At 44.5% G+C, this 25,050-nt stretch overlaps 1 protein-coding gene across 1 annotated transcript in view; it reads right to left on the bottom strand.

The window, feature by feature from the left end:
- Nucleotides 1-24,355, bottom strand: part of LGMN (legumain) — a 35,801-nt gene extending 11,446 nt beyond the window's left edge. The window contains exons 1-5 of the mRNA XM_005907628.2: nucleotides 24,217-24,355; nucleotides 14,004-14,170; nucleotides 3,197-3,294; nucleotides 2,010-2,091; nucleotides 563-648 (exon numbers count right to left, since the gene is read on the bottom strand). Of these exons, the coding sequence (XP_005907690.1) occupies nucleotides 563-648; nucleotides 2,010-2,091; nucleotides 3,197-3,294; nucleotides 14,004-14,141 (404 nt within the window). The 5' untranslated portion in view covers nucleotides 14,142-14,170; nucleotides 24,217-24,355. The remainder of the gene's footprint in view (nucleotides 1-562; nucleotides 649-2,009; nucleotides 2,092-3,196; nucleotides 3,295-14,003; nucleotides 14,171-24,216) is intronic.
- Nucleotides 24,356-25,050: the final 695 nt, after the last annotated feature.

Here is a 25,050-nt window from a genome sequence, read left to right on the forward strand (position 1 = left end):
GCTCTAACTCACAGGAGCTACTCGAGCAGCACCAGCTGCCTAGTATCTGAGACTCTGAGGCCATGCTCCCGAGCTCCCCGACATCACATCAAAATGCTTCATAAAGAGATGCTACACGAGACATCCCTCACCCACAGAGAGCAGGGCAAGCACCAGGGTGAGTTGTCCCCAACACGGAGATTTATCAATGTCCTCCTCCCGCTGGGCTGACCTGGCATCAGAGCACAAGGTCGTCGGGAGGCTGGGTGGGGGTCCTTCAACCTGACTGGCCACAGAGCTTCACGCTGGTCTCAGGGTGTTCCGATAGACTAGCAGCAGGTTTAAGCGATGGGGAACATTTCATTAAGAGTAACGAGGGACCCTGGATCATAGGGTTAATTTGTTACAGAAATGGCTGCTGAAAGAAGCCACAGGTTCTGTGCAGGCTGTCAGGACAAAGGTCCCCACGTTGCAATCTCTCACCAGTAAACAGGCCAGAAGCAAGAACAAGGCCTGTATGAATTCTCGATTCTGGAGTACCAGGTCATTCAGAAAAAAGGGACAGCCATAAAACAGACGTTACCTCTTTAAGACCTTTCCAGATCCTACGCCCTTCACTGCTTCTGCATCACCTCTCAACACAGCAAGGAAATTCTTCGGGGTGACATCCTACGAAAAATTGGGAGTTGAAATCAGATGTAGCAGTCACTTTAAATCAGTGAGAGTGCTGAGTCTGTAGCAGAGGGCCCAGGCCATGACCATACACCTCCAAGGCTTAAGGATGAAGGGCAAATACATCCTTCAAAAAAATCTGCCACCAAGAAAGACCCAGAGCAAGGTCAGTGTTCCCGGCGCGTGTGCATGACCTTGTCTCAGGCATCGTCTTGTCTTTGGCTGATGCCGTTCAGCAAGCCTGCCATTTCTTCTTGACCATTATAAAGTCCAGGTGGAAAAACCCAAAGATGTTGGTAGGGAGGGACAAAGAGCAGAGGAAGAGCATGTGGCCTCAGAGAGACAACAAAGATGGAGACGGAGACTTCAGTGCCGACCTTTGCAACCGGCCTGCCTCCTCAAAGGCTGAATCCCAAAACACCCCTTAAAGGCGACTTTATAAAATGATATCTGATTATTAAAAAAAAAAAAATTACAGAAAAGCACAGAGGAAAGAACATAAATCACCAGAAATTCCACCACCTACATTTTGGACATTTCCTTAAATAAATCTATGGAAACAATTTCATAAAAATGGGATCATCTATGTTAGATGAATGATGTATCTGATTTAATTGTTCTTGAATTTAAAAGAGAAAAATAAAACTGGAAGAACCGCTAAACTTCATAGAAATGTTTCTCTCTCACAAGGAACATTAGTTCCTAAAAGATTCCACTGAAATTAAGAAAAAGAGGGTATGAAATCCAGGAGGCTAATGAAATTATGGTGTTTTCAAAAATGTGTCAATGTACTGCGTTGGCCAGAAAGTTTGTTCAATTAATGAATATGTTGTTCAATAAAGTTCATTGTGAAAATGGAAAATGTCTTTTAGTTTTACTTAAAACCGAACAAACTTTTTGGCCAATCCATTCGGACGACTTTCAATCATTGGAAGTGATATACTATTATAATAATGGTGGAAAACTATCTCAGCAAAATCCAGAGACACTACTTTGTACCAGGGCTGGCATTTGAGAAAGCTGATTTTCAGAAAAGGACACAAATAATTTATAATCAGATTAGTGGCAGTATCTTAAGAAAATCAGGTATTACGGAAAGAAAACTACTGAGATTTAAAGTATAATAAAACTAGAAATAAAAGATTGGCAGACTACCACTAATACTTTTTTCTTTTTCTCTCTGCTTTCTTTCAAAATTCACAGAAATTATGCCTCAGGCACAAATCTCAATATAAACATGAAACGTTGGCCAGAAATCCGTCTAATGAGGTCCTGATTCCAGAAGTTCAAGAAAGAGGGGAAAACCATCATTGAAACGAAGCAGACCCCGCCGGCTCCGACCCCGCGCTCCGCCTCACCTCGCCCGTGTAGTCCTTCAGCACGCCCTGGTACACGTCTGAGCCGTTGGGCCTGTTGATCACAATTCCCGGGGTGGGATTGCTGAAAATCAAAGGATGCAATGAAGCACACAATTTGATGTATCTCTGAAATCTGCATCTTCATAAATATGTTCCGGTTAAGCATAAAAAGACTAAACAGCCATGACTGTCACAGACACTTCTCATCACCCACCCAGGTCCCCAACATGTGGTTTTAGTAGCCCGAGGGTCTTGGGGTCCCACAAGTCTTGAGCTCCCGGCCGGAGCAGTGAAGGGCTGAGCTCTGCAAACTGAGGACAGGAACCCAGGCCCTCATGTGCCTGGCCTCCTGCTGGACACCAGCTTGCATCTTGGAGGGGAGATCTCATCAAGAGATCTCTCAGAGAAAAACTACTTTCAGAGAGAGAACAGCAAACAAGGCTTTGATGCAAGAGCTTAGGCATTAAAGCTCAGAATGGGTTAGGAACCATCATGTGATCGTCGGAAAGGCCACAGTTGGGAACTGAGGAGCTGGGAGACTAGAATGGGTTAGAGTCCTACCCGAACCTGCTGCTTTTTTTTTTTTTGGCAGGGGGAGGAAAGGGTGAGCCACTTGGCTTATGGGATCTAGTTCCCTGACCAGGGATTGAGCCCCCTGCACAGAAGTTCAGAGTGTTAACCAGTACACCACCAGGGAAGTCCCCCACACCTGCTGTTTCTGATCTCAAGAAATCAGATAAGCAGGCATAAGAGAACGGTTTATAAAATTAAATTCAGCAATTTTTTAAAAAAGGAAATAGGTATAGAAAGAAGGGTGGGAGGATCTAAGCTACAAAGGAGCCTCCTGTGTACAGGCCTCCAAAGCGCCCTGGCACAGAGCTCAGGAACAAGCACCGCAGAACCTAGTAATGAATTAGTTCTCCAAGCCGAGAGGGAACTCATGCTTTAAAGCATTGCAAAGCCCAAGCCTCAGCACCTTCACTACCATTTGCTATGTCCCTGTCATTGCTGGGTTCTACCAAGTTATGGTCAAAGCTCTACATGAAATAGGTGGGTGGAATTTCAGCTGGGAGTCAGCTTACATTCTAATGTTAGGCTGCCCAACCAAGAATTCCTGAGAATCCATGTGTATTTTTTAAAACGCTCTAAAGTTCCTCACCATCAAGTTCAAAGCCCTCCATACTCACTCTTCGGAGTTGGCGATGTCATCATACATCATCACGATGATCTGCTCATCAGGGATCCCGTTTCGGTGAACGATCTGGTAGGCGTGGCATGCATCTGCCTGGGAGAAGGGGTTTTGTCAAGTGTTAGATTTTGTCCAGAAGAAGCCAATTTGAGTGTTTTCATGAGCAGCGTGTTCTTTCTCATGGAAGACGTGCTGTGTCCCACTCCTTATTGGTCAGGTATTTAAATCAGTTTAAAACACATTCATTTATCTTTTTCAGTTCAATTTTTAAAAATCCACCCTTCACCATGAAACTCTCATCAGGCAATTAGTGTAACATGTGGACTACTCTCACACACACACACACAACTACCACCACCACCCACCACCACCACATCTGCAGGAAGCAAGGGCTTTTGAAAGCCCTGAATAAGTTATTTTCATTTTGCACACCACAGAAAAGTCTCCTGAAAGCACTGATTTAGGGCTGAAGAACAGAATGACAGAATGATGAACCAACAGATTAAAAGCTTAGCGGTTAGTTCTGCATCACACAGGACTCTTCTGGTTCCAGTAACCTTAACCGCTACAGTCGCTGTTCAGAGAACTGAGTGAAAAACTCAAAAATTCAGCTCAGGAGCTAAAATGAGGAATGTGTTCTTTAGTTTAAAAAAAATAACAAGGGTGACCATAGTAAAGGTAAAAGAAAAACTTTGCTAATGAGATTCCTTGTCCATAAAAAGGCCAAGACAATTTTTGCTTCCTTTTTCAAATGATACAGACTACACTCCATGACATGGAAATCATTTGAGGACAAAAGGGGAAAACGTTACCTAACTTTCTGCTTTTATTTAATTATGTCTTTCCTAGGGCAGAGTATAAAAGAAATGCCGTGCCCAGTTATTTGCTTCTGTAAAGAAGAGGGCTTCAGAAACTGGATGTCCACAGATCATGTTCTAAACAGCTCTTAGCAGAGCAATTGAAATAAAGCTCACACACCACCAAACCCAGCATTCTGCCTGTACATGTCCCAAACAAACGGACTTCATAGCAAAAATGGGTGCTCAAAATACAGTTGCTAAATGTTGTGTGGGTGAGTCCAAGACCTGGCATTCAAGAGCTATTAGATGAATAGATAACTGAATATGAAAACTCATACATTTATGGACTTTGTTCTACTTGCCAGGCACTATGCTCAGACTTTCTAGGTACCATCTCATTCAATTCTCATCACAACCCTCTGTGATAGTGATTCCCATTTCACAGTGAGGTCCTAAAAGCTGAGGGAGGGGAGGTGACCTGTGCAAGTCACACAGCTCAAAGTGAAAGATCCCAGGCATCCTGACTCCAGAACCTGATCTTGCTTTCAGAAAATACAGAAAAATAAACTGTCTGATGTTCATGTAACGGGAGTACCATAAAGATCACGCAAATGGAATACCTAAAAATGAATGAAATACAACCCATGCTTCAAGATACATGAATCTCAGGAACATAATGAGAAAAAGAACAAATGATAGAAAAAAAATATTCACTATGATTCAGTTCAATTCAGTCGCTCAGTCGTGTTCGACTCTTTGCGACCCCATGAATCGCAGCACGCCAGGCCTGCCTGTCCATCACCAACTCCCGGAATTCACTCAAACTCATGTCCATCGAGTCAGTGATGCCATCCAGCCATCTCATCCTCTGTCATCCCCTTCTCCTCCTGCCCCCAATCCCTCCCAGCATCAGGGTCTTTTCCAATGAGTCAATTCTTCGCATGAGGTGGCCAAAGTACTGGAGTTTCAGCTTCAACATCAGTCCTTCCAATGAACACCTAGGACTGATCTCCTTATGATTACATTCATATAAAGGTCAAAACAGGCTAAAGTAAACATTATGTTGCTTAGTTAAATACACAGATGGTAAACTCTAAAACAAATCTAAGGAACTTGCCCTCTGGCAGGGTGAAGACTGGACCAGACAGGGGACAATGTACTAATAATTTTCTTTTTCTTCAGTTGGGGACTGAGAGAGTCAATTCCTAGGCAGGTTGATAAGAAGTCCGGGGGTCCCCAAGGAGAGAGGGGTCTGGAATTCTCAAGGAGGAGAAAAGGACAAAGGTTTTTTCCTCTAAATTCCTCAGTCTTAGTCACATAAAATGGTTTTTATCTTTAAGCCTGGAACTGATGATTATATAACAAACAACTCAGTTTAAACTCTGTGCTAGGGATTATATAACAACAATGCATCCTGCTTGAGGACAATTTCTCCTTCCTGAAAACCTTCTGGCTAATCCTGTTATCTTAAAATGTAAATTATGGGAGTGGGTTTAGTAAGATCTTTACTCTCAAGACTCTTGAGAGTCCCTTGGACTGCAAGGAGATCCAACCAGTCCATTCTGAAGGAGATCAGCCCTGGGATTTCTTTGGAGGGAATGATGCTGAAGCTGAAACTCCAGTACTTTGGCCACCTCATGCAAAGAGTTGACTCATTGGAAAAGACTCTGATGCTGGGAGGGACTGGGGGCAAGAGGAGAAGGGGACGACAGAGGATGAGATGGCTGGATGGCATCACTGACTCGATGGACGTGAGTCTGAGTGAACTCCGGGAGTTGGTGATGGACAGACAGGCCTGGCGTGCTGCGATTCATGGGGTCGCAAAGAGTCGGACACGACTGAGCGACTGATCTGATCTGATCTTACAACCTCTAGACATTCTTTTGATTCATTGTAATAACTTAATTAAAAGGTATTTAACTCCATTGCTAACACTAGCTAGGGGGCACTCTTTCTGCCCCCTTCTGATGTTTCTGTCAGAAGCTTTCTCTATCTCTTTTATACTTTACTAAAAATTACACAAAAGCTCTGAGTGATCAAGCCTCATCTCTGGCCCCAGACTGAATTCTTCTCCTCCGGAGCCCAAGAATCCCAGCGTCTTTCGTGGTTCAGCAACAACATTTCAGTACAAAGTACATAGGTATTCGTTTTATTATTATTCTTTACATTGCAGGCACATTATATACATATTTGTTTTCTATTTCATAAGAAAAAAAATCAAACCAATATTATGTCAGATTTAACCTTCTCAATGAAACTGGAGTAAGCAGGCACACCTACCCACTCATCTCAGTGCAAAGCAGCCTATTATTTATCTCTCCTGTTAGACACCAAAAAGCAGGTTCACCAAAAAACAAAAACAACTTAGGAATAAACTTAACAAAAGAAGTGCAAGACTTGTAAACTGAAAATTATAAAACTGCTGAGGAAAATTAAAGATCTAAATACACAGAGAGATATCTCGTGCTCATGGATTAAAAGACATACCACCCTTAAACTTTTTAAAACACTAGCTCAGTCGGTAAAGAGTCTGCCTGCAGTGAAGGAGACCTGGGTTCAGTCCCTGGCTCAGGAAGATCCCCTGAAGAAGGAAATGGCAACCCACTCCAGTATCCTTGCCTGGAAAATCCCATGGACAGAAGAGCCTGATGGGCTGCAGTTCATGGGGTTGCAGAGTCGGGCACGACTGAGCAACTAACAACACCAGTGGATAAGACTCCACACTTCCAGTGTCTCCACTGCAGGGGGCATGGGTTCAATCCCCGGTTGGGGAACTAAGATCCCGCATGCCGTGCGGTACAGACAAAAGATAAAAAAATAAAATTAAAATACCTCTCCTCTCCCCCTCAAAAAAATTTTTAAAAAACTGATCAGCAGGGATTTCCTCAGAAATTGACAAGATAATGCTAAAATTTGTACGTAACTGCACTAGTAAAAAAAATATATATATATACTGAAAAAGAAGAAGAAAGCTGGAGAACTTTCACTTCCTGTTTTCAGAACTACCCTAGGAAAGGAGAATCTTATCAACAAATGGTGCTGGGAAATTTTGGATATTTACATGCAAAAAGATGATCTTAGACTCTCACTTCACACCATATATGAAAATTAACTCAAAATGAATCATACTTAAATTTAAGTGTTAAAACAAAATTTTATAAGATAACACAGGAGAAAATTTTTGAAATCTTGAATTGTAATTGCACAGATGTCATAGATATGACCCCAAAAGCATGGTCTATAAAAGAAAAAAAAAAAGATAAACTGGACATCAACAAAATTCAAAATTTTAGTGCTTCAAAAGACACCAGTAAGAAAGTAAAAAGATAAGCAACAGAGTGAGAGCAAAGTGTTTGCAAAACATATATCTGAGAGAGAACTTGTATGTAGAATGTGCAGAGAACTCTTGTACTCAGTAAAACAACTGGTTCAATCAAAAACAACTGATAAGCACATAAAAAGGTGTTCACAATCATTACTTATCAGGGAAATGCAAACTCAAACCACAGTGAGCTACCACTTCACAGCAGACAGACAATAACAAGCGTAGGTGAGGATAAGCCAGGAAGCTTCATCCATGCTGCGTGAATGTAAAATGATGCAGCCATTTTGGAAAGTAGTTTAAGTTTCTTTAAAAGTTAAGTATAAATTTACCCCATGACCTGGGAATTCTACTCTTAGGTATCTGCCAGGAGAAACAAAAACATTTATACACACCAAGATCTGTACTCAAATGTTCTTAGCAGAATGCTTCAAATGGGCAAAAGAAAAAAAAAAGGAAACAACCCAAATATCCACTGACTGGGAAACAGACAAAATGTGATGTGACCACACAATGGAATGCTACTCGGCAATAAAAGGAATGAAGCACTGACACGTGCTATACAGATAAAGTTTAAAAACATGGCCTTAAGAGAAGCCAGACACAAAAGATCACGTTGCACAGCCCCATTTATATGGTATGTTCAGAAAAGGCAAACTTACAGAATGACAAAGTAGACTAGTACACTAGCAGCTGCCTCCAGCTGGGCACTGGAAACTGGCTCAAGGGATCTTACTGGGGAGATGGAAATGTTCTAAAACTGATTTATGGTGATGTGTGCACAACTTGCTAAATGTAGTAAAACATCACTGAACACTGAAAATGGGTGAATTATATGCAATCTGTAAAATATGCTTCAGTAAGACCATATATTTTAGAAAATACATTCAGCCTATCCTGGTAGTGCTCCCCTATATTCCTGGGCTCCTCACCACCGTCTTGACAGGCAGACTCTTTTATGTCCATTTCACAGATGGGGACAGGCTCAGGAAGGGCTCAGGCTCCCCCACCATGCCTCATGCTCTGCCTCCCACACAGAGGTCTCAAAGCCAAGCAGTGATCCTCTCTTGGGTCCTTGGAATTACTTGGTTTCCTCCCAACCTTCTCAATTCAAAGGGGCTTTCGGTCCGAGTCAAGCACTCACTAACACCCAAAAGAAATAAATGTAAGGTTAAGCCAAGTCAAATGACTTGGAGACAGTGCTAAAGGTTACTTGAATGACTTTCCTGGAGCATGTCTTATCTCTGTGCATTTTTTCCCTTAAAAACAGAAATGCCATGTGAGAGGAAGGTGTTGAGCAAGACTTGATATTGAGGGCAGAGCCCTCTGGGCCACTGAACAGAGACTGCTGACTCAACTCTCAGCGTAGGGAGATGGGATTACTGACACATCCCATGATTTCCTGGTGGAGGTCACTGTCCAGTCACTGATCATGCCGCCCCACTTCAGGCTAACTGTAAGCTAACTAAGGGCAACCTGGGCAACCCAGGTTAACTAAGCTGACCTGGGGCAAAGGCAAAGGACTTGTTCTTGAAATACTTGGCGCCACTGCCAAGGGGCCCACCTTGAAGCCAGGCAGGGGCTGGCAAGAGTTCATGGGCTGCTCATTGAGAGAATATGTATAGTACCCCTTCTTGGCACATGCTCTGAGCACTGCTGAGGCTAAGCCCTGAGTCTGGGCATTGGGCAAGGGTGAGGGGGCTGCTAGCTCAGCTGGTAAAGAATCCGCCTGCAATGCAGAAGACCCCAGTTCGATTCCTGGGTCAGGAAGATCCACTGGAAAAGGGACAGGCTACCCATTCTAGTGTTCTTGGGTTTCCCAGCTAGCTCAGCTGGTAAAGAATCTGCCTGCAACATGGGAAACCTGAGTTCGACCCCTGGGTTGGGAAGATCCCCTGGAGAAGGGAACAACTACTCACTCCAGTACTCTGGCCTGGAGAATTCCATGGACTGAGCAACTTTCACTCACTAAGCCCACCACCACCTCAGATTTTCCAGAGGAGAATCAAGAGGTTTGGAGTGAGATTACATCATTTGTTCAAACTAACACACCAGATTCGGGAAGAACAGGAATTACACCTGGGGGTCTATGCAAGTCCACAACCGACAGTCCCGACCGCCCGGCCCAGCGTCTGGCTTGTACAAAGACAGCCCTCCTGGGCTAACTGCATTCCCCTAATTCAGTCCTGCTCAGCTCTGCTCTCCATCTGTTTCTTTTCTTAAAATATAAAAGTGATACTTTGTAACAAGATGGATTAACTATAAAAACACTATGCCAAGTGAAAGAAGCCAGACACCAAAGCCTCCACATTGTATGATTCCATTTATGAAGTTTTTGGAGAGGGCAAGACAATAAAGGCAAATGGCAAATCCTTGGGCGCAGGAGGCTGGGATGAGTACAGGCACGGGGGAACTTTCTAGAAGGATGGGTATGTCCTAAAACTGAACTGTGGTAACACTTGCACAACTATCTGAATTTACTAAAAATCACTGTACTATGAGATAGGTGAATTGTATGGCATGGAAACATACCTCTTCAATAAAGCTGTTTCTAAAAAGTGGTAATTACACACACCCTTAAATATATAAAGTGAAAGGTGGTCATTCACAAGTGTAATGACTGCCACTAGACCCTCCATCAGCCTATTCTTTCCTCCCAACTTCAACATGTACAAGTTCTGGACTTTTCCCTCTCCCTCTCTGCCTCCTCTTGGCCCCATGGATGCTCATAAGGAGGCTCCTGAAGCCTTCCCAGGAAAAGGTGGCACTCCCTTCCTCTCCACCACAGCCCCCAGCTCGAGACCAGCAGAGGGGAGGGGACGTCAGCATTCTCCAGCTCCTCACCTCTTCTGTTGCCAACATGCCAGACCTTCTCCTTCAGAGCCCCACTGCCCAGCAGTGACCTCAAAGCTCCCCTCAAGCCCCTTTCTCCCAGTGACTCCTGGCTCACATCTCCTCTCCTCCCAACACCGCGCCCCCCATATCCCAACATCCTCCTAATGCCTTGTACAATGGTGAACTTCACCTTCAATCCACTTAATTTTCCTTCTCGATGCACTGAGATCTCTGTACTGAAAGAAACCTTCCTCTAGTCCCATTCCTCCCCTGGTGACCTATATTCTTCTTTCTCCCCATCACAAACCTGTCGGAAAATTAGCCAGTAAATAACATCCTTTGTGTGGTTTGCACCAAGGGACATCTTCCTGTCATCCATGCATTGGAGTCTGGCTCCTGCCTCCACCACTGCAGGAATTTGTCCTCCAAGACCTTCCAAGCCCATACTCAAGATGCAACATATCCCACTAGCATCAGCCCAGACCCATCAATTCCCTCGCTGTCATCCATTCATCCCAGCCCCAAATGGAAAACAGAGAAATCCAATTCAATGTAACCAACACAGGTTAAATAACCATCATAAAGCATATAAGAACGCTCTGCAACAATCTAACTGTGCCCAGTATACTAATCTTCCCTAAACAAATTTGTGATAACAAGTGCTATGTTCACTCAAGGAAAACGTAAACCGTATAATATCATATATGAAACGAGTCGCCAGTCCAGGTTTGATGCATGATACTGGATGCTTGGGGCTGGTGCACTGGGACGACCCAGAGGGATGGTACGGGGAGGGAGGTGGGTGGAGGGTTCAGGATGGGGAACACGTGTATACCTGTGGCAGATTCATGTTGATATATGGCAAAACCAATACAATATTGTAAAGTTAAAAAATAAAATAAATTAAAAAAAAAGTCTCTGCAGAAAAGAAAAAGTCTGTGTAGGTTCCATGGGAAAAGTTCTTTCAAATGCTCTTTGTTTCCCCTCACACTTTTAATTTTTTATTTTGTATTGGGGTGTTAACTGGCTATACCTCAAACACTCTTTTAATGCTCAGTCTCTAAAGTCAAGACAGCAAGTGTCAGCAGTTGGCCAAGGAGAGAACTTGGCCAGCAGGGATATGAACCGAGGCCAACCATGATTCAGCAGCCACGCTTCCTCTGCCCATCTTTAGCACCAGCATCCACCCTTCTTTAGGGACAGAAATTTCAGTCTGTGCCCACTTCTTTTTGCTTTACTTGCTTCATTCCATTTTGATATGAAGTAGTTTACCCAGGGAAACTAGCAACACTTTAAAAAAATTTCCTGGGAGCAAAGGGTAATCAGATACCTATACTGAATAATGTTTAACCAATACATGGTTTTTAAAGTTAGTTATATAAAAACCAGGGTGTCTGATGAAGCAGCCAGTCTGCTATCAGTGACCCGTATTTAATACCCCATCTTTCTGACTCGTGGTAAGAGGCAGAGGAGAAAACTGAGCTGGGTAGTTAATACTCGGATTAGTCCTCTTTCACTGGGTCAGGTCTGTGTGTGTGCTGTGCTTATTGCTCAGTCGTGTCCGACTCTTTGTGACCCCATGGACTGTAGCCCGCCAGGCTCGTCTGCCCATGGGATTCTCTAGGCAAGAATACTGGAGTGGGTTGCCATGCCCTCCTCCAGAGGATCTTCCCAACCCAGAGATCGAACCTGGGTCTCCCACATTACAGGCGGATTCTTTACCATCTGAGCCACCAGGGAAGCCAGGGTCAGGTCTGGGTGAAGTATTAAAAAGGTATACTGCCAATGAAAATAATTTTTTAATCAAGCCAAATTTCCTATTCAGCTAGCATATAAAAAGCATTCAAGAACTAATTCATTCAATAATCATCAAATTATAGACCTGGTAGGGAGTTCACCTAAACCAACCCCTCTTTAACAGATCATGAAACTGATATCCTGGGAGCGAAACACTCACGAGGCAGCCCTGTTAAGCCGTCACAAGCACAGATGCCAGGTCTAATCTGGCAGCCACTGGCCACACTTGGTGACTGAGCACTTCAAAGGTGACCAGTTGAAACAGAAAGTAAACATAAATCGGGAAAAAGAACTGGACCGACGGCACATAACCCCACAGTGGGGGTCAAATGCGTTTACTTATGATTGCCTGTGCATCTCGTCTCTGAGAACTGAAAGATTCAATGACTTTTTTAATAACAATGTTATGAAGGTATATAATTCACATCACACAAGTCAACCTTTTAAATATACAAGTCAGTCGTTTCTAGTATGTTCACCAAGTCACGCAACCACCACCATTCTCTAATTCCAGAACCTTTTCATCATCCCTAAAAGAGACTCCATACCCAGTAACAGTCATTCTCTGTCCGCTCCTCTGCCTAGACCTGGTCAACTAACGAATCTACATTCTGTTTTTAGAGCTTCCTGCGCTAGACTTCCATCTATAAATGGAATCCTGTGGTCCTTTGTGACTGGCTTCTCTCACTTAGGATAATGTTTGTAAGGTTCAGCCCTATTGAAGCCATGTATCCGTCCTTTGTTCTCTTTTATGGCCAAATAATAACACCTTGTGTGGACAGACAATACTTTTTGTTTATCCATTTACTGGACACTTGGATTGTTCTTACTTTTAGGCTAATATGAATAAAACTGCTATAATCATTTGAGTACAAGTTTTTTTGGGGGGACGTACATATTCTTTTTTTTTCTGAATATATACCTAAGAGTGGAATTGCTGGGTCATACGGTAACTCTGTGTTTAACCTTTGAGGAACTGCCAGACTGTTCTCCAAAGCAGCTACACCATTTTACATTTGCACCTGGAGGCTGCCGAATGTAGATTCTTTCCTCTCTAATTTCTGCCAGGCTGGTTTGCTGAGAGTGCCAGGAAAGAAGAGGAGGAAAGGGTGAAGGCAGAGCAGCAGGGCAGGGGTGTGGAGGGCAAGCAGACTTGTGACGCTGCTTCCAGAGTCCTGTCTGCACCTATGCGGCCTCACGCGAGCCACCTCCGGTCTTCAAGTCTCAGTTTCTTTATTTACTAAAATGAAGGCGCTAGACCAGTAGGTCTCAACTAAGGACATGTGGCAAAGTCTGGAGACAATTTTGGTTGTTACAGTAGCTGGGTGATGCTCCTGGCACCTAGAGGGCAGAGGCGGGGATGCTGCTAAACATCTTACATGCGTAGGACAGCCCCCAACAGCTAAGAATTACCTGGATGGACCCAAGCGTCAACAGTGCCAAGGCTGAGAATCCCTGCATTAGACTGAGGTGACGACATACGGGCCATTCTGAGGAACAGCCAAAATGGTTTCCAAAATGACTGTACCACTTTATAATCCACTCAGCAATGGGGGCGGGGCTGGGGGTGGGGTGTGTGTTCTGCTCTCCACATCCTCATCAACACCCTAATTTTTGCCAACCTAAGAGGAACATCCGTTCTACTTACAGTTGCTGGGGGGAAGGGATAGTTAGAGAGTTTGGGATGGACATGTACACATGGCCACATTTAAAATGGATACCCAACAAGGACCTACTGTATAGCACAGGGATATCTGCTCAATGTCACATGGCAGCCTGGATGGGAGGGGGGTTTAGGGGACAATGGATACATGTGCATGTATGGCTGAGTCCCTTTGGTGTTCACCTGAAATTATCACAATACTGTTAATCAGCTATACCCCAATACAAAATTAAAAGTTTAAAATAAATAAAATCTTGGTAGCTTCTACTCCATCCCAAAGCAAAACCAAACCAAAAAACAATAAATAAAAAGTCTCTTCTAATAACAATGTCCAGGGTTGTTAACAGACTGCCAGTGTCATACAGGAAGAGGTGAGTCACCTTCTTACCTGGTGCCTGTAATTATACCAGCCGTTTGATCCTGCGACAATCACCACCCAGTGCTTGCCTCCGTCCTCAGGGTCCTCCAGGGGAATAGCACCAGTTCCCAGGACCAAGCTGAGCAACACGGTGACTTCCCAAATCATCCTGCCCCCTGGAGTTCCGCTGCAGAAATCTAGGAAGAAAAAGGCAGAGTCAAGCGAAAAAAGAATGACAAAAACAGAAGAACGCTACTGGCCCCTAAGACAAGACCACAGAAGATGGGTCAAAAAGATAAGATTATTTGGTCACCAGACAGAACACGCCGAGGATAAAACTGATGTCAGAGCAGAATTTCATTCTCCTCGCTGCTGCCATTTCCCTGGAGTGGAGCAGAGGGCTGCCCACAGCGCCTCCCCTTCACTACGGGCTGAACTTAGGAGAATAAACCCAAGAATATCGAGGAAGCTCTAGGGGCAACTTTTTAAAGCTTTTGTCACAACTTGGAATACGGAAAAAAAATTCACTGACAAACTTCACTGTGTCGGAAAAATATCTACCACATAATATGAACTGTTTTAAGAAAAGAACAGACATAGAATGTGTGCATAGCAAAATGTGGAAGGCAGACAAAATCTAACAGTAGTTACTCTTGGGTGGTAGATAGGTAGAATTAAGAATGATCTTTCTTTTTGTCTCTCTTTACTACAAATAATATATATTACTTATACAACAAAGCTTGTAAAAATTCAACATACACTTGATGTAAATACTGAGGGGCAATTTATGTGTGTGAGCTATCTGGGTAAGCTATCGTCTAACACTGGCAGCCCAAATGAATGTCTTTGTATACTGCTTACAACCCATTTACATTATTCCGTACAAGAGGCTGGGCAAACATTTTAATCCTTGTTTCACTGGATGGGGAGGTTGAAACAAGAGAGAAGGGACTTACCCAATATTCACGGACAGTCAGCACTGGCCACAGCCCAGAACCCACGCCTTCTGAATTCCTGGCCCACCCTTTCTGCTACATGGTTCTGCATCTCAAGACTTTATTCTTAATGAACTACACGCCCAATCTTACACTTCACGGCCAAAACTTTAAAGAGAGTTTTAAAGCACAAAAGGCAGAACTAAGGCCGAGTCCTGGCCACCCTGAAATTACTCAGACAAGTATGCTGTTTTAATGCCCTGTGTTCTGACTATGTCATTTTTAAAAAAGCCTTCCTATGGCAGAAGCCAGGCCTGCCATTCTGAGATAAGAGGAAAAACAGTCGTTGAGACATAGGAACTCGGAACAGAACAGTTCCAAGGCTAACCTCTGCCTCTGATGCTTTTTGACAAAACAGTGCTCATTTACTCACTCATTAATGTATTCACTCATTCATTCACCTACTCAGTCAGAGTCTCCTGAGCTCTGACCCTGCCAGAAAAAGTGCTGGGGGCTGGGAACGCAGTAGGGACAGGACGAAGCCTCTGTCCTCAAGGACTGCAGAGCCAGCTAAGGCACGAAACACCTCAAAGTCTAGGAAACCATCCTCAGCATCTGTGCCTAAGACTGTGCTAAACCTCAAAATGATGGGATTTCCTCCCAAGTGAAAAAACAGGAAGCCCTGAGTCTGGTACAAGTTTTAAAAAGTAAAGGCACTTTGGGCCAGCACTTCTCCAACTATACGCCCAGATCGCCTGGGGGGCTTGTTAGAAGGCAGAGTCTGACTCAGTAGGCATGGGCAGGGCCTGAGACTCTGCATTTCTGACAAGCTCTGGGTGATGCCCAGGACTACACTCTAGTCAGCTCTGCCCAGAAGCCCAGCTTCCTAGTCAAGAAACCGTACTACTCTATCCCCGCAAGACTTCTCCCAGGAACTCAATTTTTCACATGTAAGACTTAAGAATCTGAGGCGGGAGGACTTCCCTGGCAGTCCAGTGGTTGAGATTCTGAGCTTCCCATGCAGGTGGCAGGGGCTCAGTTCTGTCAGGGAACTAGGATCCTGCGTGGTACACAGCATGGCCAGATAACAACAAGATAGAATCTGAGTTGGTGCTAGATCCAGGTTTCTTTAGCTCCACTACAAAGTCATGGATGCATGGGCAACTACAATGATGTGCCCCAGATTTGATTCAAGATTGCCTTGAAATGGTCAAGATGAGTCACAGATGAGGGCAGTGGACTTCCCAGGCCACCCAGCCCCGGAACCCGCTGGTCTATTAATATGTCCGTGTGTATGAGACGATGTTTTCTCATGTCCACTTGACCTGCCCAGGGCTCACCGAGGGATAATAAAAGGGGAAGTGATACAAAGGTATGAATCAGCAGCAGTGAGGTCAGGCAAGAGACTGTCAAGCTCCCACCCCCAGAGTTCTGCAGTGGCCCCCACACTGGAGGGGAAGGTGAGCCAGTGATACTGGAGGTCATGCAACCAGCAGCCTCCTGGCTGCAGGCAAGCCTCCCAGGAAGCCTTCTCTTGGGGCAGGGGTCAGCAAAGTCTCTGTAAAGGGCTGGAAAGTAGGTATTTTCAGCTCTGCAGGTCAAGTCATCCCCATTACAACTCTTCAGTTCTCCCACTGCATCACAAAGCAGCCAAAGACGGTACAGAAACCAGTGAACACGGCTACATTTCAATGCAACTGAAACAGGCGGTCTCTGTGGCCCGCCCTCAGGAGCCAGAATGTGTTCTCAGCCCACAGGACAGGTACAGTCTGGGGTTTTTATTATCTTTCATCAACAATCATAAAATAGGCTCCCTGGTTTGCATACCACGCTTTCTGAGTCTCTATCACGTGACTCAGTCCTGAAGAGGCTGATCTGTCCGGAGGCTCTAGTGCCTGACTTCTTCTTTTCTGTCTTTCTCTTTTCTTTTCTTTTTTCTGTTGGGCCTCATGGCATGTGGGATCTTAGTTCCCCTGACCAGGGGTCAAACCTGTGCCCCCCAGAAGTGGAGGCTCAGAGTTTTAGTCATTGGACTGCCAGGGAATTCCCCCTTTCATATTTAAATAAAATATACTAGAGTCGAATGGTTGGGCTGCCTGAGCAACAGAATAGACGCCACCAGCTCAACTGCCTAAATCCGCAAGCAAAAAACACCACCAGGGTATTTTTACAAATTCCAGTTTACTTTTCATTCTTCTAAAACACTAGCAAGTTACTCTTATTCATACACAGGGGACATTTTCAGAGTTAACATTTGGCAATATTCTTGTCTTTTTTTAAAATTATTAACACAGAGTTGTGGTTCCTTGAATACGACGCCAAGTTACAACCCTCACCATGTGACACCGATTGGGAAATGCCACTTAAAAAACACGTGCATTAATACCGTGGGAACAGTATGGGGCCAGGGGCGAAGGAAAGATGTGAAGTAATACAATCCTTCCATCACCCTTAGCAATGAACACGTCTCAAAACAGCACGTTTCAGATAGCAATTTCCTGGTCAGCACTATTCTTGACAAAGTCGAGAGCAGGAAAACAAAGTCACAAATCATCTTGCGGCATATCTATGATTCTTGTTTCAGCAGAGTGAAAAGTTCATGAATAAAAAGTAAACAAGGATCTCTGGGACCTCCCTGATGGCTCAGTGGTTAAGAACCTGCCTTCCAATGCAAGGGACGCAGATGTGATCCCCGGTTGGGGAACGAGGATCCCATACGCTGCAGGGTAACTTAGTCCACAGGCTGCAACTAGATAAGCACCTCAATGAAGACCCAGCGCAGCCAAAAAAAAAAAGTAAATGATCCCTGCCAAACTGGCCCAGGAAGACCGCTATTTCTTGCCCATGGCGCTCCACGGCCCCAGTCACACGGGCGCCGCCTTCTACTTCTTCCTGTCTGCTCATCCGTCCAACACACAGGGCCTGAACACCCACCAGGTGCTCACAGAGACTGAACAGGGAGCCAAACTGGCGAAACCCTTCGCAGAGCTGACATTCTAGCAGGAAGAGACAGGTTGTGCGGTGGTCATGAGAGCTGGGGAAGGAATAAAAGCAGAAGAGGAAGTCCTGGTGGGAGTGTCGAGTATCGTTTTTTCAAAAAGGGAAGATTTTAAGAAGGTGAAGGAGCTCACCCACTTGTAGCAGGAAAACCCCAGAGGCAACATAAATGGTCATTTACGGGGGTTGTCTGTTGTTGTCCAGTCGCTAAGTCATGTCCATCTCTTTGCAACCCCATGGACTGTAGCATACCAGGATCCTCTGTCCTCCACTATCTCCCAGAGTTTGTGCAAATTCATGTCTACTGAGTTGATAATCCTATCTAACCATCTCATCCTCTGCCACCCCCTTCTCCTTTTGCCTTCAGTCTTTTCCAACATCAGGGGCTTTTATCAAATAGGGTACTATTTAGCAAATCAATTATGTGTGTGTGTGTGTGTGTGTGTGTGTGTGCAGTTCAGTCATGTCCAACCCTTTGCGACCCCATGGACTGTAGCCCACCAGGCTCCTCCGTCCATGGGATTTTTCAGGCAAGAATACTGGAGCGGGTTGCCGTTCCCTTCTCCAGGGGATCGTCCCAATCTAGGAGTCGAACCTGGGTCTCCTGCATTGCAGGCAGACTCTTTACCATCTGAGCCACCAGGGAAGCCCTAAATCAAATATAATACATCCTTATAATGGGATACAGTGACAACTTTAAAAGAAAAAGGTAGTTCTTAAAAGTGCCGAGAGTGGGAAGGCCTCTGAGAGGATGCTCAGGGGTATGTGTTTAGTCTGCTAACCATTTGCAGGGAGAAAATGACCCAGGGAGCTGTTGCTCTAACCAGGGGAGAGAGGAAAGTCCCCAGGAGTGTTCTGTTGTTGCTATGCCGCACAGGGAGGGCGGGATATGGGTCGGTATCTCTGAACCATGGAGTGTGCAAGACACTTTCCCATCCTCACAACAGCCTGTGAGCAGGCTCATTACCCGCTTCAGCTGAGACAGACTAGCAGAGGTAGAGAAACTTGGTGGAAAGTGGTACTGCCGGGTGACACACTGATCTGCTTCCAAAGATTGCTTCTTCTATTACACCACCTCACTTGTCACACCAAAAAAGCATTGTTTTTGTGAGTATCTCAGAGGCCCTGTAACCATAGGTGGGAGGGCTACACCCCACACTCTGGGGCCTCCAAGTTTCCTCCAGCAGCAGGATACCCAACATGCCTGCTCTTCATCACCCCACTATTTTAAGACACTTATGGGTAATTGGTTATAAAAAGGTCTTAGAAGAAGAGCCCATCAAAGGAGAATTTGAACCACACAAACTGGTTGGACAAGAGCCCATCAAAAGAGAACTTGAACCACACAAAGTGGTTTGTCAATGGACAAGCCTTTACAAATGAATGTCACCAGTCTCCAATGCCAAGTCCTCGCTGCTCCCACTGGTCCAGCGACCCTCTCATGTTACAGGGCTACATGAAGTCACTGATTCAACTGAAGGACTCCACTTCAGGCAGTACCATCAAATGGGGTCAGATCCAATAGGGGAGGTTTGGGACAGACCCAAGTGCACACACTAGATCAACTGTCAGCAGCAATAGAAGTAACAAGGCTACAGTTAGAGGACCATCTAAATAGCAGGATCAAATTCAAATCCAAGTCTGACACCAAAGCCCAGACCTTAACCACCCCCGTGACCTCCCACATCAGCCCTGTACTTGCTACTTGCTCTGGGTTAGAGACAGCGAACCATTAAAGCCAAGCAAAGCAGCTGGGCAGACAATGACATCTGTAAAGAGACTTCCAAACCTACAGGTTTTAAGATCTTGCCCTCTGTTCTTTGTGGGCATACAACAAAATCATCATGCAAGTGGTCCCTGGCTGATAACATGCAAAAGAGACAAGGACAGGAGACAAGGAGCCCTCTTTTACCGAACTAAAGTCAAGTTCCTCTGAGCCCTCCGCCCGACAAGACTTTGGCCCACTGAGCCCAGGTTTAGCAAGAATCCTGCAAGGATCTCCCATCTTTGGCCTCTAATCAAGCTCCTCTTAGCAATTTTTCAGCCATTGACCCTCCCACTCTGCCTACTGACAATAAATCTCAGTTGTCCTTGACGTATTTGGAGTTGAGCTCAGTTCTATATGGAAGTCTTTCTCCTCTAATACAACAGCTAGAATAAAATCCATCTTCTCATTAAAAAAAAAAAAAGGTTACATTACATGGCACGTGGGATTTTAGTTCTCCAACCAGGGATCAAACCTGTGCCCCATGCACTGGAAGGACAAAGTCCTAACTATTAGACCACCAAGGAAGTCCCCGTCTTGTCATTTTTAACAAATGCCAGGTGAAATTTCTCTTTAATACAGGACAGTTCCTAAGTTACTACTGGACTAAGTTCCTAAGTCCAGGGAGACCCTGCCTCACCTTAATTGTTCATCTGTCAAACGGGATGATAGAACTAAATTATTAAGGGCCCATTCAGTTCCCATATCCTTTGATTTTCTGTTTCAAGAGTAAAATGGAAAAAAAAAAAAGAGAGCGAGAGAGAAAGAAAAGAAAATCCAAGTAGTCTGATCTCAAATCTCAAAAAAAAAAATTGATTTTGTCCAAGTGAGAGAATCAATGTTTTTTCATAGGGAACATGTATGATTCAGTAGCAAAGCACATTCTAGATAAGAGCATGTCCTTCAAAGTTACCTAATTCTGATGCTATGGAGGACTTCCCTGGTGGCTCAGTTGGCAAAGAATCTACCTGCAATGATTCTATGGAACTTTTTTCCCCCACAACTCTGTAAACTGTAGATACTAGAAATGAAAATAATTATTGTCTAAAAACACGCAAATGCATTCTATTAAGTGGAGGTGCAAGTGACTCCCCCTTTGAAAGAAAGAAGCCAGGTTGTCCGTTGCACGTTTCAGTATTTCTAATCTACAAATGTACTTTGTACTTGGAATCTCCTTTCAACTGACAGTAATATATACAGAGTGATGTTGTTGTTCAGTCACTAAGTCACGTCCGACTCTGCAACCCCATGGACTGCAGCTTGCCAGGCTTCCCTGTCCTTCACTATCTCCCAGAGTTTGCTCAAACTCTTGTCCACTGAGTCAGGGAAGCCATCCAACCAGCTCATCCTCTGTCGCCCCCTTCACTTTTAAAAAATTATCTTTTAACATTTCAAAATGTACAAGCAGCTATAACATATTTCAAAATACACATAGTCAAGAAAGATTTTTTTAATTTACTAATGTCTAGAAGAATTTGATTTTTGGTTAATGGTTTTTCTACATTTTTATTTTCACTGCTTATTTGGCATTTGAATTTCTTTAAGTTTCTCCCAAATTACTATTTTTTGGAAATCTAGGATTAATAATAGTTTGTAGTCTTTCCCCAAATGAATGAGCATGACTTTTATAACTAGATGTAAATTCTTAATTTTAATTTTGTTACAACTTATATTTTAAGAAATTGAAGGATACACGTTAAACTACAGAAATGTACAAATATAATATAAAATACCTGTTACCGTTATACAGATCAACTGTTAATATTTTGTAAATCTGTTAACCCTCTTTCCCCATAAACAAATAAAACACTACAGATAAAACAGTCCCCCATTGTCCTGTCCCATTCTCCGCATACCACAAGGTAACCACTATTGTAAATTATTTCATTCCAATCAATTTATTATACTTTAAAATACATATATCCACTTTATAAAAATTCTCCTACTAACAAACATGTAGGTTGTTACCTTTTTTTTTTTTAACTATTAAAATGTTGCAAAAGCATTCTTATACTCATTGCCTTGTAAGCAAATGTCTCTCTGGTACTTTAGGAATAGAACCACTGAGTCTTAAGATATACCTATTTTGCTAGCAGCTGTACTGTCCTATGGAGAAGGCAATGGCACCCCACTCCAGTACTCTTGCCTTGAAAATCCCATGGTTGGAGGAGCCTGGAAGGCTGCAGTCCATGGGGTTGCTAAGAGTTGGACACGACTGAGCAACTTCACTTTGACTTTTCACTTTCATGCATTGGAGAAGGAAATGGCAACCCACTCCAGTGTTCTTGCCTGGAGAATCCCAGGGACGGGGCAGCCTGGTGGGCTGCCGTCTCTGGGGTCGCACAGAGTCGGACACGACTGAAGCAACTTAGCAGCAGCAGTACTATCCTAAGATATACTTCCAAATATCTGATATCTTTCAAACAATTGATACTCTTGAGAGTAACAAAGTTCATAATTTCTACTCTGATAGATATAAAGTGATCTAATTATGAGTTGACTCATTGGAAAAGACTCTGATGCTGGGAGGGATTAGGGGCAGGAGGAGAAGGGGACGACAGAGGATGAGATGGCTGGATGGCATCACTGACTCGATGAACGTGAATCTGAGTGAACTCCAGGAGTTGGTGATGGACAGGGATGCCTGGCGTGCTGCAACTCATGGGGTCGAAAAGAGTCAGACACGACTGAGCGACTGAACTGAACTGAACTGAATTATGGGTTTGATCTCTATCTCCTGGATTACAAGATAATTTGAGTCATATGTCTAATCATCCAGATTTCAATATCCTTAACATTTGTGATGATTTCCTCTTCATAAAATGGGACTCAAATTTTGGCCTAAAGCAATGTCTGTGGTTTAAAGAAAGAAAAAAAAAAAAAGGCTGGTCATTTCCTTAAAAAAGATAGTCATAGGTGGAAAATTCAAGAGACAGCATTCACCTCAATATATTTTTAATGAACAATACTACGGATGGTGTTCACTTACTTAAGAGTTTACAACCTTTTACTCATCTCTCCTCTCATTCAAATGCAATTGTCTTTAAAATCCTCAGCAATTCCCCTGGGAATTACTGCAATGAGCTCCCTGGTGTGGCCTCTTTCCAACACTTTTCCACATTAGAGAGTATCTAAGATACACACTGGGCTTCCCTCGTGGCTAACTGGTAATGAACCTGCCCGCCAATGCAGGAGACTCAAGTTCTTCCCCTGGGTTGGAAAGATCCCCTGGAGAAGGAAATGGCAACCCACTCCAGTATTCTCCCTTGGGAAATCCCATGGACAGAGGAGCCTGGCTACAGGCCATGGGGTCACAAAAGAGTCCAACACAACTTAGCAACTAAACAATAGCAACAACAAAGATACACATCTACTAAATTCGGTTTCTAGGGCTTTCAGGGCAAAATCCAAGTCTCTTATAAGCTTGCAAGATGCGCCTCTGTTTTCCACTATCCACATGAAATCCCTTGCTCCAACCAGGCTCAGGACTCCGGGTCCAAAATCAGTGCTCTTTTCCTGCCTTCATCATGCTATTTTCCAGGCGAAAGGCTCTTCTCTTTCATCGCGCTAGCTCCTGCCCATCCCTCAAACTCCATTCAATTATTCCCTTCTCTGCAAAGTCTTACGTCTTCCCACAAGCAGGGTTAGATGCTGCCCCTGGAACACTGGAATGGTTCACGATAAACTGCCTCTCCCCTTTATGAAATAATCCCTGCTTAAAAAACTTAGTAAGGCTCAACCAATGTTTGCGAACTAATGCAGTAAAGACATTACTGTCTGGAGCAAAGACAGCTGGGCCATGCCACTCACTACATACCACAGGGCAAGTCTCAAACCATGGACATTTATTTTCACAAAATTTCTTTCTCCCAGCCCCTAGATTCTTGGCACTGAATACCACGTGGGTAAAACCTCAACTCTAATAGAAGTAGGGGATCAAATCCTGCTAACTTTCACTTCCATGGTTCATGTGAATCATCCTGTTAACTCCCACCAGCTCAAACCTGTGAGAAGTGGAGCTTTTATGATTTCTCAGAAGGGATGTTTTTATACCTTTGGGTATATTTGCTGTTGTGGTTAACATAACCCCTTCCCCCTTAGGCTACCAAGAACTAACTGGAAACAGATGAAACCTCAGCATTACAAACCTCAACAACCTGAGTTGTTTCTAGATTGTTAAGACAGTACACAAGAGACCCCCTCCTGGCATTCCCTGGCTATAGGACCTTAGCAAATGTGCTCTCAGCTCGCGCCTGTTTCTCTCTGCTCTTGGAGGAGCCTGGGCTTCCAGCCAGAGCTCGCTCAACAAAAGGAGCCCCAACTCACCAACCCCACGGGATGCAAGGCTGAGAGAGGTCATCGGAAGTCATCGTTTGCCGAAAACTCCCTTTCTCCCGATGAGAAATGGATTTACAAAAAAAAAAAAAAAAAAAAAGGCCGGGGAAACTGAAAATCCCAGACATGAAGCCAAGATCTGCGGCCGATGGGCGACCCTGGTGTGGGGCGTTGGGCCGGGCCCCAGTCCCCTGCCAGGGATATTGATTACCTGCTGCGGGACCGTGGGAACTCCTCGCGGTGCGCAGCCTCAAATAAGTGAGCTGCCGGCGTCCTCCCTGCAGAGATTGCTGAGCAGGGTCCTAGCTCCTTGCTTTGAGGGTTGGCTGCGCCGCGGCGATTGGCCGAGCTTCGGGGAGGAGCGTCTTCGAAAGCCAATGGGAGGCGAGAACGAGACCGGAGAGTCGCAGGAACTACAAGTCCCAGCGAGCCCTCGCGGGGCCTTCTGATCCCAGAAAGCAAAGGAACGCAGGGAGGACGGTATCCAGAGAATTAGGGCGGGATGGGGTGAGGGTGGGAGGGTGGTTCTGACGTGTGTGGAACCAGGGGCGCAGTGATTCCCCGGAAGGATCGATCCCCAGCGCCCTAAGCCGTTTAACACTCCGCTTCTAAACTTGTACACAAATTAGAACCACATAGCGTAGTAGCTTCGTAGGTACTGATGCCTCCGCCTCTCCCTAAAGATTTTGGTCTGCCTGTGTGGCCTGGGTTTTGGAGTCTTTAAAGAAACCCAGGTGATGGGATGTGCAGATCCGTTTCATCCTGGTAACAACCCTAGGAGAGGGAGGCACTGTTAATGTCATCCCAGCTTTACACACGGGCAACTAAGGAAAGTTATGTCAGGGAGGTTAATTTTCGGAAGATCACATACCTCTGAAGTGGCAGAGCCAGAATTCGGAGCCAGGCAGTCAACTTCCAGAATCCGGTGCTTTTTATCCATATGCTACTTCTCAAACGTTTGGTATTGTCTCACAGGGAGAGAAAAGTAAAATACTATACATACAAGTACCACGGTGTGGAGCTCAGAAAGTTGAGTTGAATGGAG

This window comes from Bos mutus, chromosome 21, assembly GCF_027580195.1.
Source record: "Bos mutus isolate GX-2022 chromosome 21, NWIPB_WYAK_1.1, whole genome shotgun sequence".
In the NCBI taxonomy this organism is placed as follows: domain Eukaryota; kingdom Metazoa; phylum Chordata; class Mammalia; order Artiodactyla; family Bovidae; genus Bos; species Bos mutus.